Raw genomic sequence first — 12727 nt, forward strand, 5'->3', positions numbered from 1 at the left:
TCGTAGAGAAAAGACCTCGACCTCTCCCAAGATCAAAGTAATAGAACGGAACTTATTAGCGCCTTAGCTTGGCTATGGAATCATAATTCATCATGCAATTCGTTGATGGATTGTCACTTCTGGGTTGGTTGGAGGAGGAAAGTTGGGAATTACAGTGGCGCATAGACGTTGTGTTAGGGGCGTTTAGGTCACTTCTAAGCCGCTGATTCATGATTTCCCAGGTGTACTTGTACGACGCGACTGCAAGCAATACTGCTGAAAACATGGCATGAATAATACAAATTGCAACTGCCTTAGAACTAACAATCTTCATAGGGTAGACCGTTTGAAAAATAGGGGTATGTAGCTTTCTTTATGCAAGATGATAGGTACCTACCTAGGTACCTAATATTCACAAAGCTTTCGCTATATCAAATTCCTCCATAATATCCAGCTCACCTACAAAATTCGCATCTTCTAAATAAAAACACCTAGAAACAACTTTAATCATAAGGGTATCACGCTAACTTCATAACATCATCCCCCACCCCCCCTTACCTCATCCTTCCCCGAGGCCCCTCAAAAATCACACAACCGATCCAAAAAGTCCTTCCCAAAGCAGAGGGGTATCGCCGCATGCTGGCCAGAAATAAACTATCCGGATATCTCAATGCACAAATTGATCTTCATCCGCCCTTGATGAATTCAAGGAGATGAACTAGAATCTTTCCCTAGCTTCCTACTCTTCTTGCTTACAACATCCACCACCTCGGGTTCTACAGTCTCGGAATCATCGGGTAGAATAGACGGCCCGCCTTCTTCAGGATCGTCCCTATACGGAGTTGTAATCGACTCGTCATCGTTAGTAGCACCGAACAGGTAGCTGCGCGGGTTTCGGTTTTGGAGCCATGCCGGCGTCTTCCACTCCGGCGCTTTGACTTTCGGGATCGAGGGTAGCTTAAACTTGACGTTCTTAAAGTTCGGTCTGGGGAGCGACGTTTCCTCGACCCACGGTAAACTAGGCGGTGCGTCGGGACGGAGTCGGCGCCCACAGTCGGGACAGTCGGGTTCGACGACCTGCCACGCGAGGTATTGCGTCAGCCCCGGGATCGCGAGGCCGCGGGAGAATTCGCGTACCGCTAGGTAGAGATGGATAAAGCTAAACAAGACATGTAAGTTTAGCAAACGATCGATTAGTTTTAAGTATGCATTAATCCTATTTTTTGCCATTTTCCCTTTATCTATGCGTTTTTTCTTCGTTTGATACCCCGCGGAAAAATACTAGGTAATTAATTATATTGGCAACCTACAAATTAATCAACAGTGGAATTGTCCCATACGCAGCCAGCATGGCCGACTCGGCGCTATTGGTGCTTCCACTGCTCGAATCGATCCACGTAAATACCAAAACCACCATCAGCGCCGCAGCGAGTATCGTGTCAACGGCGAATACGAGGATAGGATGGCTTCGGTTCGACGTCGGCGCCGGCGGTTCGGGTCGCTCCTGAGGTTGTTGCCCAAATTCCTGTTCAAGTCCCGGCTCTTGCTCTACTACTTGTTCCCGTACCTGCCCCTCTGAGCCAACATCACCCCGCTCTGGATCCGCCGACTGCTGCTTCCTTGCGGACTGCCGCGACAGTAGGAAGATGCTCGTGCTTGCTGAGACAGCGAGCGGCACCAACCCTACGGCAGGAGCGGGGCTATTCGCGACCACGCCATGAGCAAGTAATAATGGAAACGCGGGAAGGAAAGTCGCAGCGGTGGTGATGCGCAGCGATCGGGTGTCGGCCATGAATGCGATATTAGGGGTTTCGCGGAGATATTATTCAATCGTTTGTTAGCATGATAAACGGGAAAGAAGAAGAAGGAGGCGGGAAGAGGGGAAATGGATGAGCGACCTGACGAGGATTCGAGGAGTTGAGGTCCATTTAGGCAGCCCCCTGCTATGTTATCGCTATTAGTAGCAGGGGTTGCACGTTACTAACCAATTATGTCTCATTATTGAATCACGACCCAGCTAAGATTGGTGATCTTCTGCAGAGAATGAGCTGGATAGGCGCTAAACAGCATGTGAAACTACGCATAGTAAGGGTAGTAAGAAAAATATTTACGTTCACTACCAGAAATATTTCTAGATCTACTCCTAAGAACAATAAATTTACTAGAATTCTAAATAGCAGTCGATTTTAGATACAAATACCTACCTAAAAACTCCTAAGGTCATTATAATCTACCTAGGTAAGTACCCTTTAGTGGCCAACCCTTTCTATTCTGGGTGGCTATAGGTCACTATCTCACTGGTGACCTATCGCTTCATTATTTCAGGAGGTAAGTTACCTACAGGACCCCATTTTAGCACTCAAGCTTCCTAGGTAGTTATTTACCACCAAGGGAAAAATCAGCAGCTTAGTTGATCGTAGAATCATTATATTAATTGTAGAATCATTTCTTCCAATTAAATCATTCCTATGCATGTAAGACTTTGAAGCTATCTAGAATTATTCTCATAAGTGGGATGTTCCCATTACTAGGTACCTAGTAGGTAGGTAGGTAGATTTACTTAAAAGACATCATGTTATGAAGATATCGTCAGCGCAGAAGATCCGCGGTGCAAATGATAAGTTTTATTCATCACATATCATCACCAACCCTCACCCGATAGAACATCCCCCAAAACCAAGCAGCCCAAAGCAACTCCTCTCTCCCCTAGGAGACCAAAAACTCCCATATCTTCACCCTTCCTCCATCCCCACTCCCAACCCTTAAGTAACCCTCCTCAAAACCAACATATCCGGCGGCGAATTCAAAGGAACATTAACCACAGGCACCAGCGGCCTCACGCCCGCCGCATCAACGACGCCCGCAAGCGCAACTTGATTCACCGGGTGCAAAACCGTAGCCGGTGTTAGCAACGTAGCAGGCTGCACGACAACCGAGGCACTTGTAGGGACAGGAGGCTGTGGCCTAGGCCTAGGACGCGTAGGCGGTCTCGGGAGCGGGCGATTCGGGGGCCCGGGCGCGTCGCGGGTGTTGATGAAGAGGGTTGGAGGGGGGATCGTGTAGATGACTCTGCTGATAGGGGGCATGATTACTGTGGTTGGCATTGTGGTGGTATGCTTTGGGTTTGCGGTGTTTGGAGTGATAGGAGTAAGAGGACCCTATTTTTTGTTCAAGTTGGAGAGGTCTCTTAGTGGTAGGCAGGGTTATAATATTAGGTAGGTACTTGATGAGGTTGTAATAGAGACTTGATAAGTGAAGAGTGAGATTGTGGGTGATCTTAAAAGGTATATTTTATAAATTTGAAAGAGGATGGTTGGTGTTTAAAAGGCTTTATGAGGGTAGGTAGTGAGTTATTCCAGCTCTTCGTTGTAGTCCTACTGATCCACGTTATATCACAGAAGTTACGGACTCGATCAAGACTCAGAATGGTGATATGGGGTTCCACATAGGGTCCTTGGTCATCGTGGCAGAGATTTGTACGAGTTGAGCAGTCACGGTGGAACTGAGCTGCGAGCATAATCTGCGTCGACGCATGAGTTTCGTGGCGGGGACATGAATCACGAAGTTTTCATGTGTAATGTCAGGCTGAGGTTTGTGTAGATGTTGTCCTATACCCCTGAATGGTGAAAGCCTAAGATTTGCCCAGTCCGAACTGACTGTACGCCATTGGATGACCGTCTCGTGATAGTAACGGCAATCTGGATCAAGTATTCAGTGCAACGTGATGAAAGGTGATATTGAAGAGAAGGACTGAAGATCGAACGTCCGAGGAATAAAATATCATTAGAAGTCATATTCTGGTATCGACAATGCTTTTACTCGAATCCGCCGAAAACGCCATGCCATAATGCCGTATCGTATCAACCCCCTCGTAGCCGCTTAATCCAACTTAATCCCAATACCTGATGATCCCATCCATGCCCGCAGCAACGACCTTGCTCGTCTCCTGAGGATGCCATTGCACGGACGTGATAGCCTGGTCGCCTGCTTGCAGTTTATGATACATCTTACATGTCTTCCAGTCCCAGAAGCAGACAAAGCCGCCGCTATCACCAGAAGCAAGGAACTGGCCGTCGGGACTGCACGCGACATCGATCGCGGTGCCGGCATTGTTATGGCCGCGGTAGCTTTTCTTACGGTTCTGGCGAAACTTGTCGTTGGCGCCATATACAACGATCTGGTTATCAGATGATTGGTACGCTACGTACTTCCCAGACGGGTGCGCGCACGCTCGCGTCATCGGGTACATGTACGGTTCTGCGATGTATTTGATGGGCACTGGGATGTTGTAGTCCCAGGCGCGTAGGGACTTGTCGTCGGAGGTGGTCATGAACCGTCGGTTGTCGTCTACGAAGGTGATCGTGTTGATGGCGTTGAGATGGTGATCGTACTCTTGGACAAGCTCTCTCGTTCTCGTGTCAAATTGGACTATCTTCTTGTCTGCCATACCAGCGAGGAATTCGTGAGAGTGGTCAGGTGACGGGTTGAATTTGATGACGTGTGGCGTCTTGCCCGTGGTGAATTTGTTGACGCAGGTGCCTGTTTCTGTATCCCATAGCTTCATCTGGCGATCGTACGACGCGGATAGGAATTGCGTTCCATCGTTGTTGAAACATATATCTGATACAGCTTTGGAGTGTCCCAAATAGCTTCGTAGTAATTCCTTTTGGTGGTACACATCCCAGATTTTGACTGTCGTATCTGCGCCAGAAGATAGTAATAGATGTCCAGAGTTCGGGAAGAATCGAAGAGCGGTAACTGCTTTGTTGTCGTGGTTCTTCCATGTATGTACCATCTTCTTGGGAATGTAGTTCGTGATGCTGCCAGGTGCTTTGCGTAGGTCGATATCCAGATCTTGGGGCACATGCATGAATGTCCTTCCCTGGTAATCGTATTCCTGTTCGCCGTGGAATACTGTCTGCTCGTCTCCTAGCTCCTCTACCTGTTTCCTTCTAGCGATAGCTTCTGCTGGTGCCGAGATAACGGTGCCGCTCGCGACCACGTCGTCCTCATCTTCGTACACGTATTCGACCTCCTCGTCACTTGCCAATTCCTCATCCTCTCCAACTTCTTCATATTCATCTTTTTTATATTTTGCCCAGGGTCCGACATATGCCCCGTCGCCATCAGCAATGGTCGCATCGCCTTTTTTTTGTCGTGACGCTCTTAGCTTAGCTGCTTCTTCCTTGACTGTGGTACCAGACTGGTATTCTCTTTCGGGTCCGCCTCTGCGTTCAATGGCGCGATGCTTGCTTCGAAATGTGTGTTCGCTCACGAAAGTTTCTTCGGCATGGCCGGTGAGGACATTCTTCCGTTTCAGCGCGTTCGTTTCGTCCTTATAAGGGTTCAAAGGTCCGAGTCTAGGGCGTGCAAGATCTTCGCCGGTGTAGGGTACGACGGCATGATTAGGCTCTGCTTGCTCACGTACTATAAGCGCATCTTGGGGCGCCATATTAGGCGGGTATTCTTCGAAGTCCTTCATTTTCGATTCGTATCGTGGCTGATGCCCGCCTAGAAATGAAGGTTAACCGTTGACGCGTTTAGAACTGCTAGAAATTTTGGGTTGTTTTACCTTAGCAGAGCAGGGACCCATAACTTCGGTACACTAGTGCCAACTATGAACTCTAAAAGGCATCAGCCACTTATATTACAGAGATACCAACATTGAAGTAGTAATTTGTATTATTCGTCCCTTTCGCACCGTAACATCATTCTCCGATCAAGCTATTACGGATCATTATATCCTTTAAATTCACTACATATAATCTTGAATGTAATTAGCTTATTTGAAGCTATTGTCGTGTCTTTTAGTCTCCCTATGGGAAGATGGTGAGGGAGGGGCATTGCATCTTTCTACCGCCCAAAAAGTTAGGTACATGTTTGCCAATAAAGTGATAAAAACATGCCCAGCGCATTTATTCCTTTCTTAATTCTCGGGCAATAAAAATAGCTATACGAGCGGAATATTTCGGTTTTTATATGAATAATCGGGGTATTATTTCTAACTTCATTATCTATGGAAATTGGTAATTCGACGAAAGCGCACATGTCATGAATTCCTTGTGCTTGAGCTCTTCCTAAGCTCTCACTTGCGTCTTTTCCCATTTCCATCCCAACAGATTTGCGTAACTTCGATGGAGACCTAGGGAACATCTCGTCTTTCATCCGGACTCGTTCCCTCAAAACTTCGTCAACTTCTTTATCAACTCTTGTCCAAACCAATCCGCAACCATAAAGACTCGTCCCCAAGGTTGCCTAAATCGAACACTACTCCTAGTGGGCACATGGGGGAAACCGAGTAATCGTTGGCTCATGAGGCACATTTCCGTCATAGCCGTTCCATATTGATCATGTGTATTATCATGCTATTCCCAGCGTGTAACAGCTTACTTCGTCTCGTCCTTGATCAAGGCGACGATCATACTATACAGATAGAAGAAGAACATGACTAGATGGAAACCTAGCTTGATGAACGATTCCTACGAAATGAGTTAGATTACGTTGCGTTACTTGAGCATTTGTTAAAGGTTTGTTACCTTCTTGTGGACATTGAGTTTCCTGAAAATCTCGGTTGCGTCCAGTAGATGAGTGTTGTCGACGATCCTATATACCATATTAGTGCTTGTTCATGTAGTAGGTGCAGGTGCACTATTTGATATGGTTCTAGCGCAACGTACTTCTTGATGTTCCAGGCAAGGAGTGGCAAGTTGAGAATCAGTGCCATCCAATATCCGTTGATCAGGAACAAGAAAGTTAGGAATCCATGCACGGCAGCTTCGGGGATGATGTACGTGTTGAGACGGTTGCAGAGGTCGATAGGATTAATGTAGTCACTAAAACAAACAGCTGTCAGTTGAAAGATTTCTTTGGAGCAGGTGGTAGAAACAATGACGTATATCATCGGTGCCTTCTGCGGAGCATAGCTTGGGCAAGCAAGACTGTAGCACCCTTCCACCTCGAGTCTGCTGCACGTACCATTCTAAATCGCTATACATAATCGTGAAGAATACTTGGAGGAAGAGGTTGACGGCATTTATTAGCACGGCGAAGAGGTATAACCACGCCTCGCCCGACATCTTGACGGTTGTGACGTCGGATAATTAGTGAGAGTATGTTGAAGACGCGAGGCAATCCGTTGGGATATCAAAATAAGCCCTAGCTGTTTGTTCTGATCGGGTACCAGCTGCACGCGAACTTTTAGGTAGTGATTGACTGGTCGACGTTGAGCGCGGGTAGAGGAAGTTTGATCGAAAGGACGGAACGGGATGGTCGAAATTAGAAGAATGCGGAGATAAGGCTACAAGATTGTCTAGCGTGCCTTTAGGTGGTGGAAGCCGACGTTTTGCGCTGCGCTATGTATATTGTAGTTTGTAGAACAGCGAAAGACGCAAGGATAACGCACGAGGCACGATGCACAACGCACGGGGACGCAAGTAGTAGATACGTGTCGTCGGGATTATAGAGACAGGTAGACAGGTAGACAACTAGACAGGTAGATAAACGGATATAGAGAATCCCCGCGATTAATTAAAGCTTGGGGAAGTATTGAGACCTATTTGTCGGTTTGTCGGTTGTTTTGGGAAATTTGGGGGGTGGTGATTTTGTGTGGGTGAATGATGAAAGCGGCTCGCGCGAAGGAGAAAAAAAAAGCTTGCCTTCTTTTGCGAAGGGGGAAATCGGACCTCAAAGCAAAGCTTCTTACCCAGGTGGTGAAGCTATCGGCTAAGGTCCACTATGATATGTACCTACAGGCACTTTTAAATATGCAGGGTACTTCGTCCATAAATTCTTTAAGGTTCTTTCTACTGAACCTTGTGATCCCCCACATTAGAGCATTAGAGGCTGGAAAATAGAGGGGCAGGGACATACGGAAAACCGTTAATGATAACCCAAAAACGGCTTAGCAGCCAATCCGCCAGGAAGGTTGGGACCAGTTGAGTCGACCGATATGTAAAAGGGGGAGAAGTTAAAAAGTTGAGAAGTTGAGAAGTTGAAAAGTCATCCAATACTAATACTCCACCATACTTATTCTCATCGAATATTAATCAAATAAATGTATAAAATTCAGAGTGCTCCATCACGTACAAACGAGCTATCTTTCACCGTTATCTGTTCTCTAAAGATTACTACGAATGTATTACGCCTAACCCTGATCCTGTGGTATGCATCGCTTGCTTGTAGAATCACAAGTCTCATATAAGAGTATCTAGGTTGGCCTCTCAGTTGCCATTCGTCTCATTCTCGACGACAGGCATCGGTATAGGTCCTCCCGGTGAAGTCTCCGTTCGCGCTGTCAATACCTCCACTCCGGTTTCGGTTACTAGGTAAGTATGCTCTGTATTGACATTAAATTAGTGCTTGTATTATTTAAGACTTATAATATACGCCTTATACAAGAAAAGAGGAAATACGTCGGGATTCACTCACCAAACTGAGCAGTTCGTTTACCGTCAATCGTAGCACTTGTCCAGTTATCAGGCCAGGTAACATCCCGGTATTTTCCCAGCGCGATCATAGGCTCGATGGTGAATGTCATACCCGGCTTGCATTCACCTACAGCCTTATTCCTTCCGTAATGCGGCACGTTAGGCGGGCAATGGAATAGACTGTTAACTCCGTGGCCGCAGTACGTCCTGATGACACTGCAATTCTTCGATTTGGCGTGCTTTTCGATAATATTGCCGAAGTCTCGTATCAAGGTTCCTGGTTTAATGAGCTTGGCGGCTTCGTCCAGACATTCTCTAGCAGCTTCGACTACTCTAACGGAGTCGGGATCCGCCTTAGCCTTATCGCCTACATAATACGTCTCGTTTAAATCCGCGTGATAGCCTCCGTGGTATAATGAGACGTCTAGGTTGATGATATCGCCGTCTAACAGTACTCGTTGGTCTGGAATACCGTGACAGATGATTTCGTTGACTGATGTACAAAAGGACTTGGGGAAATTGTTGTAGTTTAAGGGCGAGGGATAACACTATAACGGTTAGTTCCCATGTAGATCTCCCGAGTCTCAAGGAACCGCGATCGGCTTACCTCTCGTTCTATAGAAGCTTTGTGGCAGATTTCGTCGAGGTAATCAGTAGTAACACCAGGTCTAACTTCTGCTGCCACTATATCTAGGACTTCTCGGCCTAACCTGCAAACCTTTCGCATAGCCTCCTGACCCTTGGCATCGAGAATGTCGATCTTGTTCCTGTTAATGAGTCGTTCGCTCTTAGGGTAGCCGGTCTCGGCATAGTCAGGATGAGGTATCGATTTCGGAACTGGACGCCTGCCGGACAGCGGGTAGACAGGGCGCATTGAGCCAGTATATGCAAAGGAAGGGAATGGGTTGAAAACACCGGTTGCTGGATCAGGTTTAGAGACGACCTTTGGAGTTCGGATACTGTCAAGAATACCGGTTGCGGTCTTGCCTTTTGTGCCTTGTGCAAGTTGATGCAGTATTTTGTGGTTATTCTAGAGCGCAAGGGAGGGAATAGGTTAGTATAACTAGAGTATAAAACCAAGAGTAAGATCACGGCAGAAGGCTGAAGGATACGAACCCAATTCTTCTTGAAGCAATCTTGAGAACAAAAGTTGCTATCCTTGATGCCAATTTTCAGACACGTAGGACATTGGAGGGCGGAAGCATCGTTCTCACAATCTTTCCCAAGACATTTCTTCTTCGTCGGCGGTTCGGCAGCCATGATGGAGGGGTTCGCTCGACTTTCCGAATTTCTAAATTTTTAATGGATGGAATATATCGGAATGTCGGGATGTTGATTGCGCTATCAACGAAAAGGAGAGTGGTGATAGTTACTCTATATAAGCACAGAGTAACTAACAGGTACAGATGAAGATAATGCAATTCTATCGAATTTCCGCAAATTTGTTGGATCAGGTTGAAGTCCTTCGCCTTGTAGGTCCCTAGTAAGTCAAAAGAAAGGCGCAAGGCGCAAAACCTTCATCCACTTGCACTGCCCCACATAAATGTGCGAACTTTAATGTGGACCAATTGAAAGGGTCTTGTTCTTTCCTCACCACCTACGAAGTAGATAGCACCTAATACCTAAGCTGATAAGTAGGTACCTACAGAGTAACACCCGCAAAATAAAGAGCGGCTCTATGATAGAAAGTTCCGCTTCTATCCGAGAAAACATACCACGCTACCTAGTACTTACCTAGTAGTACCGAGATGGCTTACAAATTTAAACATCATTATTCACATAACATGTTTCTTGGTTACACATCAATGAAAAATTGTCGTTGAAATCCAAGTCAATTCTCCGTCTGATGGTTGTTTAAAGATGTCTGGCCAAAAATATGTTGTAGTCGGCGCAGGTCCTGTTGGATCGTTGGCTGCGCTGTATGCGGCCAAGCGGGGACACGATGTGGAAATATACGAGCTTCGAGGTGGTATGTTACAACCTATAAGTATTCTTAATAATCCTTGAGGCGAACATGTAGAACCCATCATTATTATATCCTAGGCGGGTTACTAGGTGAAGTGTGGCATATCAAGTAAAACTAACAACACATTCTAGATCTACGGGATCCTTCAACAACGCCACTCAACTTCACCAAGTCCATCAATCTTGCACTTTCCGAAAGAGGCATCAATGCTATGAAGCATGCTGACCAACAGGACCTACTCGACCATGTTGTCTCAGCCACCATTCCCATGCGGGGAAGGATGATTCATGGCAAACGCCCATCTGGAGAACTATATGAAGAGCCTCAAGATTATGATATTCATGGAAGGGTAATACGGCCCTCCCTGTTGCTCTCTATTGGCTCCTTCGGTAGTCACTCATTGACTTCATGATGTAGACCATATTCGCCGTTGATAGGGCCGGTCTCAACACACGACTGTTGGATATTCTCGGCGCAATGCCCAATGTCAAATTCTTCTTCAATTACAAGCTCACCGGAGCAGATTTCAAACGGCGTAAGGCCTGGTTTGAGGTCTACGACCCAAACTCACCTTCTGGTCGACCGGAAGAGATCGAAATCTCATTCGATTTCATGATGGGCGCCGATGGGGCTCATTCGGCCGTTAGGTATCATTTGATGAAATATACGAGAATGAATTACCAGCAAGAGTACGTCGACACTCTGTGGTGCGAGTTCCAGATTGAGCCGAAAGAGGGAAACGAGTTACACGATCAAAAAAGCAAATTCAGAATATCTCCCAACCACCTTCATATATGGCCGGGCAAGCAGTTCATGTTCATCGCCATACCCAGCGAAGTATGCCTTGGCGTCTTACTAAAAAATGGCAGTGCTGACAGTAGATAGGACGGTTCCTTTACCTGCACCCTCTTCTTGTCAGGGGCTGAGTTTGCCAACCTAGAAGCAGACTCATCGAAGTTGCCCACCTTTTTCGACCAACACTTCCCCGGTGTCACTTCGTTGATTGAGCCGAGTGAACTCATTTCCTCATTTGAGGCAAATCCACACCTTCCCCTGATCAGTATCAAGTGTCAACCTTACCACTACTCTAGCTCTGCTGTCATTTTAGGGGATGCGGCACATGCTATGGTGCCATTCTTTGGCCAGGGCATGAACGCTGGTCTTGAGGATGTCCGTATACTTTTCTCCATCTTGGACAAGCATGCAGCCGCCGAAAATAACAACCCAGATGATTCCGGGTCCGATGATGTAGAGTACCAAAGAGGAATGGCTCTTGCAGAATACTCGGCCCTCCGTGTTGCCGATGCGCACGCCATCAACGATCTCGCTTTACAAAACTATGTTGAGATGCGCGCCTCCGTCCTAAGTCCTACCTACCGCCTTCGCAAGTTCTTGGAAGAGTTTATGTCTGTCCATCTACCTGGCCTTGGCTGGCAGACCAAGTACTCCCGAGTCAGCTTCGGAAACGAAAGATATTCTGAAGTGGTAGCAAAAAGCGACCATCAAGGCAAGGTTCTTCTTCGTGGATTTATTGCCATGTTGTGTGGCCCTATTGTCGCGGGAACTCTAGGTCTATATCTTACCCAACGCCGCGGTTTCGGTGGCGTGCCTTTCCTGGACGCCATTGGAAGCCTGGTCCGACGATGATTTAACGAACTTAGGGCCTACATCGCCTAAAACAACATACAAGACTCAAGTGTAGGTCTACCTTTCAGAGGGTTAAAAAGCCTAGATTAATCAAACCTCGCGCCACCCAATGGCTTATTCGCCCACATATTACCTAGATTCCGGCCGCATCCGTTGATTTTTGAGCCTAGTAAAATAGTACTATAAATTATAATCGCAAGTATAGAAGCGGTTTTCAAAAAGAGAAATACCTGCTTAAATTCACGCACCGAAGAATCTAGAACACAAATGTTTTATGGTTACTCCGTCACAACTCCATTGCCAGAACTCCACGACGGAGAATATGGTTTCTTAAATTTAGTGACAGTTAGCGCCCAAGAAACTCTTTCAGGTCGCAGAGACAAACGATGAGACCATCAGGCAATGCTCTAGCCCTCAAGCCATCTGAACCCCGAGTATCCGCAGCGGGATTGAATTTCATCAAGATGACCCTTTTCCCATCGTATGCTAATGCAGTCATCAAGTGGGGCAACGGGCACCGGCATGAGCGGAGATAGAGCGGACTTTAAACGATCAAACAGCGTCTTCAACTCGCTTTTAAATACATTGATCTTTCCACGTGAGCGGACACCAAATACAGCCATCTTTCTCTTACGCTCTTTCTGTTAGGAGAATTAGGAAGAAATCCCCTATGTTTTACAGAGTTGCTAGCTAGAGTTAGTCTTACTGC

General features: G+C 46.6%; 5 protein-coding genes across 5 annotated transcripts; 1 reads left to right on the forward strand and 4 right to left on the reverse strand.

Moving 5' to 3' along the window:
• Positions 1-515: 515 nt before the first annotated feature.
• Positions 516-2017, reverse strand: GGS22DRAFT_73614 (uncharacterized protein). Its single transcript, XM_047967949.1, has 2 exons — positions 1290-2017; positions 516-1138 (listed from the first exon to the last, which is right to left on the reverse strand). Exons 1-2 carry the CDS (start codon positions 1769-1771, stop codon positions 685-687), a joined length of 936 nt encoding a protein of 311 aa, XP_047815154.1. The 5' UTR covers positions 1772-2017; the 3' UTR covers positions 516-684.
• Positions 2018-3682: 1665 nt separating this feature from the next.
• GGS22DRAFT_73627 (WD40 repeat-like protein) lies at positions 3683-5600 on the reverse strand. Its single transcript, XM_047967950.1, has one exon. It carries the CDS (start codon positions 5459-5461, stop codon positions 3869-3871), a length of 1593 nt encoding a protein of 530 aa, XP_047815155.1. The 5' UTR covers positions 5462-5600; the 3' UTR covers positions 3683-3868.
• Positions 5601-6254: 654 nt separating this feature from the next.
• GGS22DRAFT_73633 (cornichon protein) lies at positions 6255-7323 on the reverse strand. Its single transcript, XM_047967951.1, has 4 exons — positions 6955-7323; positions 6657-6812; positions 6516-6582; positions 6255-6458 (listed from the first exon to the last, which is right to left on the reverse strand). The coding sequence occupies exons 1-4, from the start codon at positions 7053-7055 to the stop codon at positions 6366-6368; spliced, it is 417 nt and encodes a 138-aa protein (XP_047815156.1). The 5' UTR covers positions 7056-7323; the 3' UTR covers positions 6255-6365.
• Positions 7324-7893: 570 nt separating this feature from the next.
• On the reverse strand, positions 7894-9885 carry GGS22DRAFT_172933 (methionine aminopeptidase). The gene is made up of 5 exons (XM_047962846.1): positions 9522-9885; positions 9378-9435; positions 9013-9326; positions 8407-8953; positions 7894-8314 (listed from the first exon to the last, which is right to left on the reverse strand). Exons 1-5 carry the CDS (start codon positions 9663-9665, stop codon positions 8199-8201), a joined length of 1179 nt encoding a protein of 392 aa, XP_047815157.1. The 5' UTR covers positions 9666-9885; the 3' UTR covers positions 7894-8198.
• A 260-nt stretch (positions 9886-10145) lies between these two features.
• On the forward strand, positions 10146-12222 carry GGS22DRAFT_73655 (FAD/NAD(P)-binding domain-containing protein). The gene is made up of 4 exons (XM_047967953.1): positions 10146-10374; positions 10503-10720; positions 10789-11208; positions 11257-12222. The coding sequence occupies exons 1-4, from the start codon at positions 10266-10268 to the stop codon at positions 12016-12018; spliced, it is 1509 nt and encodes a 502-aa protein (XP_047815158.1). The 5' UTR covers positions 10146-10265; the 3' UTR covers positions 12019-12222.
• Positions 12223-12727: the final 505 nt, after the last annotated feature.

This window comes from Annulohypoxylon maeteangense (assembly GCF_022496945.1).
Source record: "Annulohypoxylon maeteangense strain CBS 123835 unplaced genomic scaffold GGS22scaffold_20, whole genome shotgun sequence".
Lineage (NCBI taxonomy): Eukaryota > Fungi > Ascomycota > Sordariomycetes > Xylariales > Hypoxylaceae > Annulohypoxylon > Annulohypoxylon maeteangense.

Excerpts from the sequence above, each read along its gene's own strand:
- GGS22DRAFT_73633 (XM_047967951.1), bottom strand. The coding sequence starts at position 7,055 with ATGTCGGGCGAGGCGTGGTTATACCTCTTCGCCGTGCTAATAAATGCC. Across the intron at positions 6,813-6,954 it reads ATGTATAGCGATTTAGAATG|TGACTACATTAATCCTATCG; the intron begins GTACGTGCAGCA and ends TGTTTGTTTTAG. Across the intron at positions 6,583-6,656 it reads CTTGCCTGGAACATCAAGAA|GATCGTCGACAACACTCATC; the intron begins GTACGTTGCGCT and ends TATGGTATATAG.
- GGS22DRAFT_73627 (XM_047967950.1), bottom strand. The coding sequence starts at position 5,461 with ATGAAGGACTTCGAAGAATACCCGCCTAATATGGCGCCCCAAGATGCG.
- GGS22DRAFT_172933 (XM_047962846.1), bottom strand. The coding sequence starts at position 9,665 with ATGGCTGCCGAACCGCCGACGAAGAAGAAATGTCTTGGGAAAGATTGT. Across the intron at positions 9,327-9,377 it reads AAAAGGCAAGACCGCAACCG|CAACCGGTGTTTTCAACCCA; the intron begins GTATTCTTGACA and ends AACCTGATCCAG. Across the intron at positions 8,954-9,012 it reads AAGCTTCTATAGAACGAGAG|TGTTATCCCTCGCCCTTAAA; the intron begins GTAAGCCGATCG and ends TAACCGTTATAG.
- GGS22DRAFT_73655 (XM_047967953.1), top strand. The coding sequence starts at position 10,266 with ATGTCTGGCCAAAAATATGTTGTAGTCGGCGCAGGTCCTGTTGGATCG. Across the intron at positions 10,721-10,788 it reads ATTATGATATTCATGGAAGG|ACCATATTCGCCGTTGATAG; the intron begins GTAATACGGCCC and ends TTCATGATGTAG. Across the intron at positions 11,209-11,256 it reads TCATCGCCATACCCAGCGAA|GACGGTTCCTTTACCTGCAC; the intron begins GTATGCCTTGGC and ends GACAGTAGATAG.
- GGS22DRAFT_73614 (XM_047967949.1), bottom strand. The coding sequence starts at position 1,771 with ATGGCCGACACCCGATCGCTGCGCATCACCACCGCTGCGACTTTCCTT. Across the intron at positions 1,139-1,289 it reads ATTCCACTGTTGATTAATTT|CTTTATCCATCTCTACCTAG; the intron begins GTAGGTTGCCAA and ends TGTCTTGTTTAG.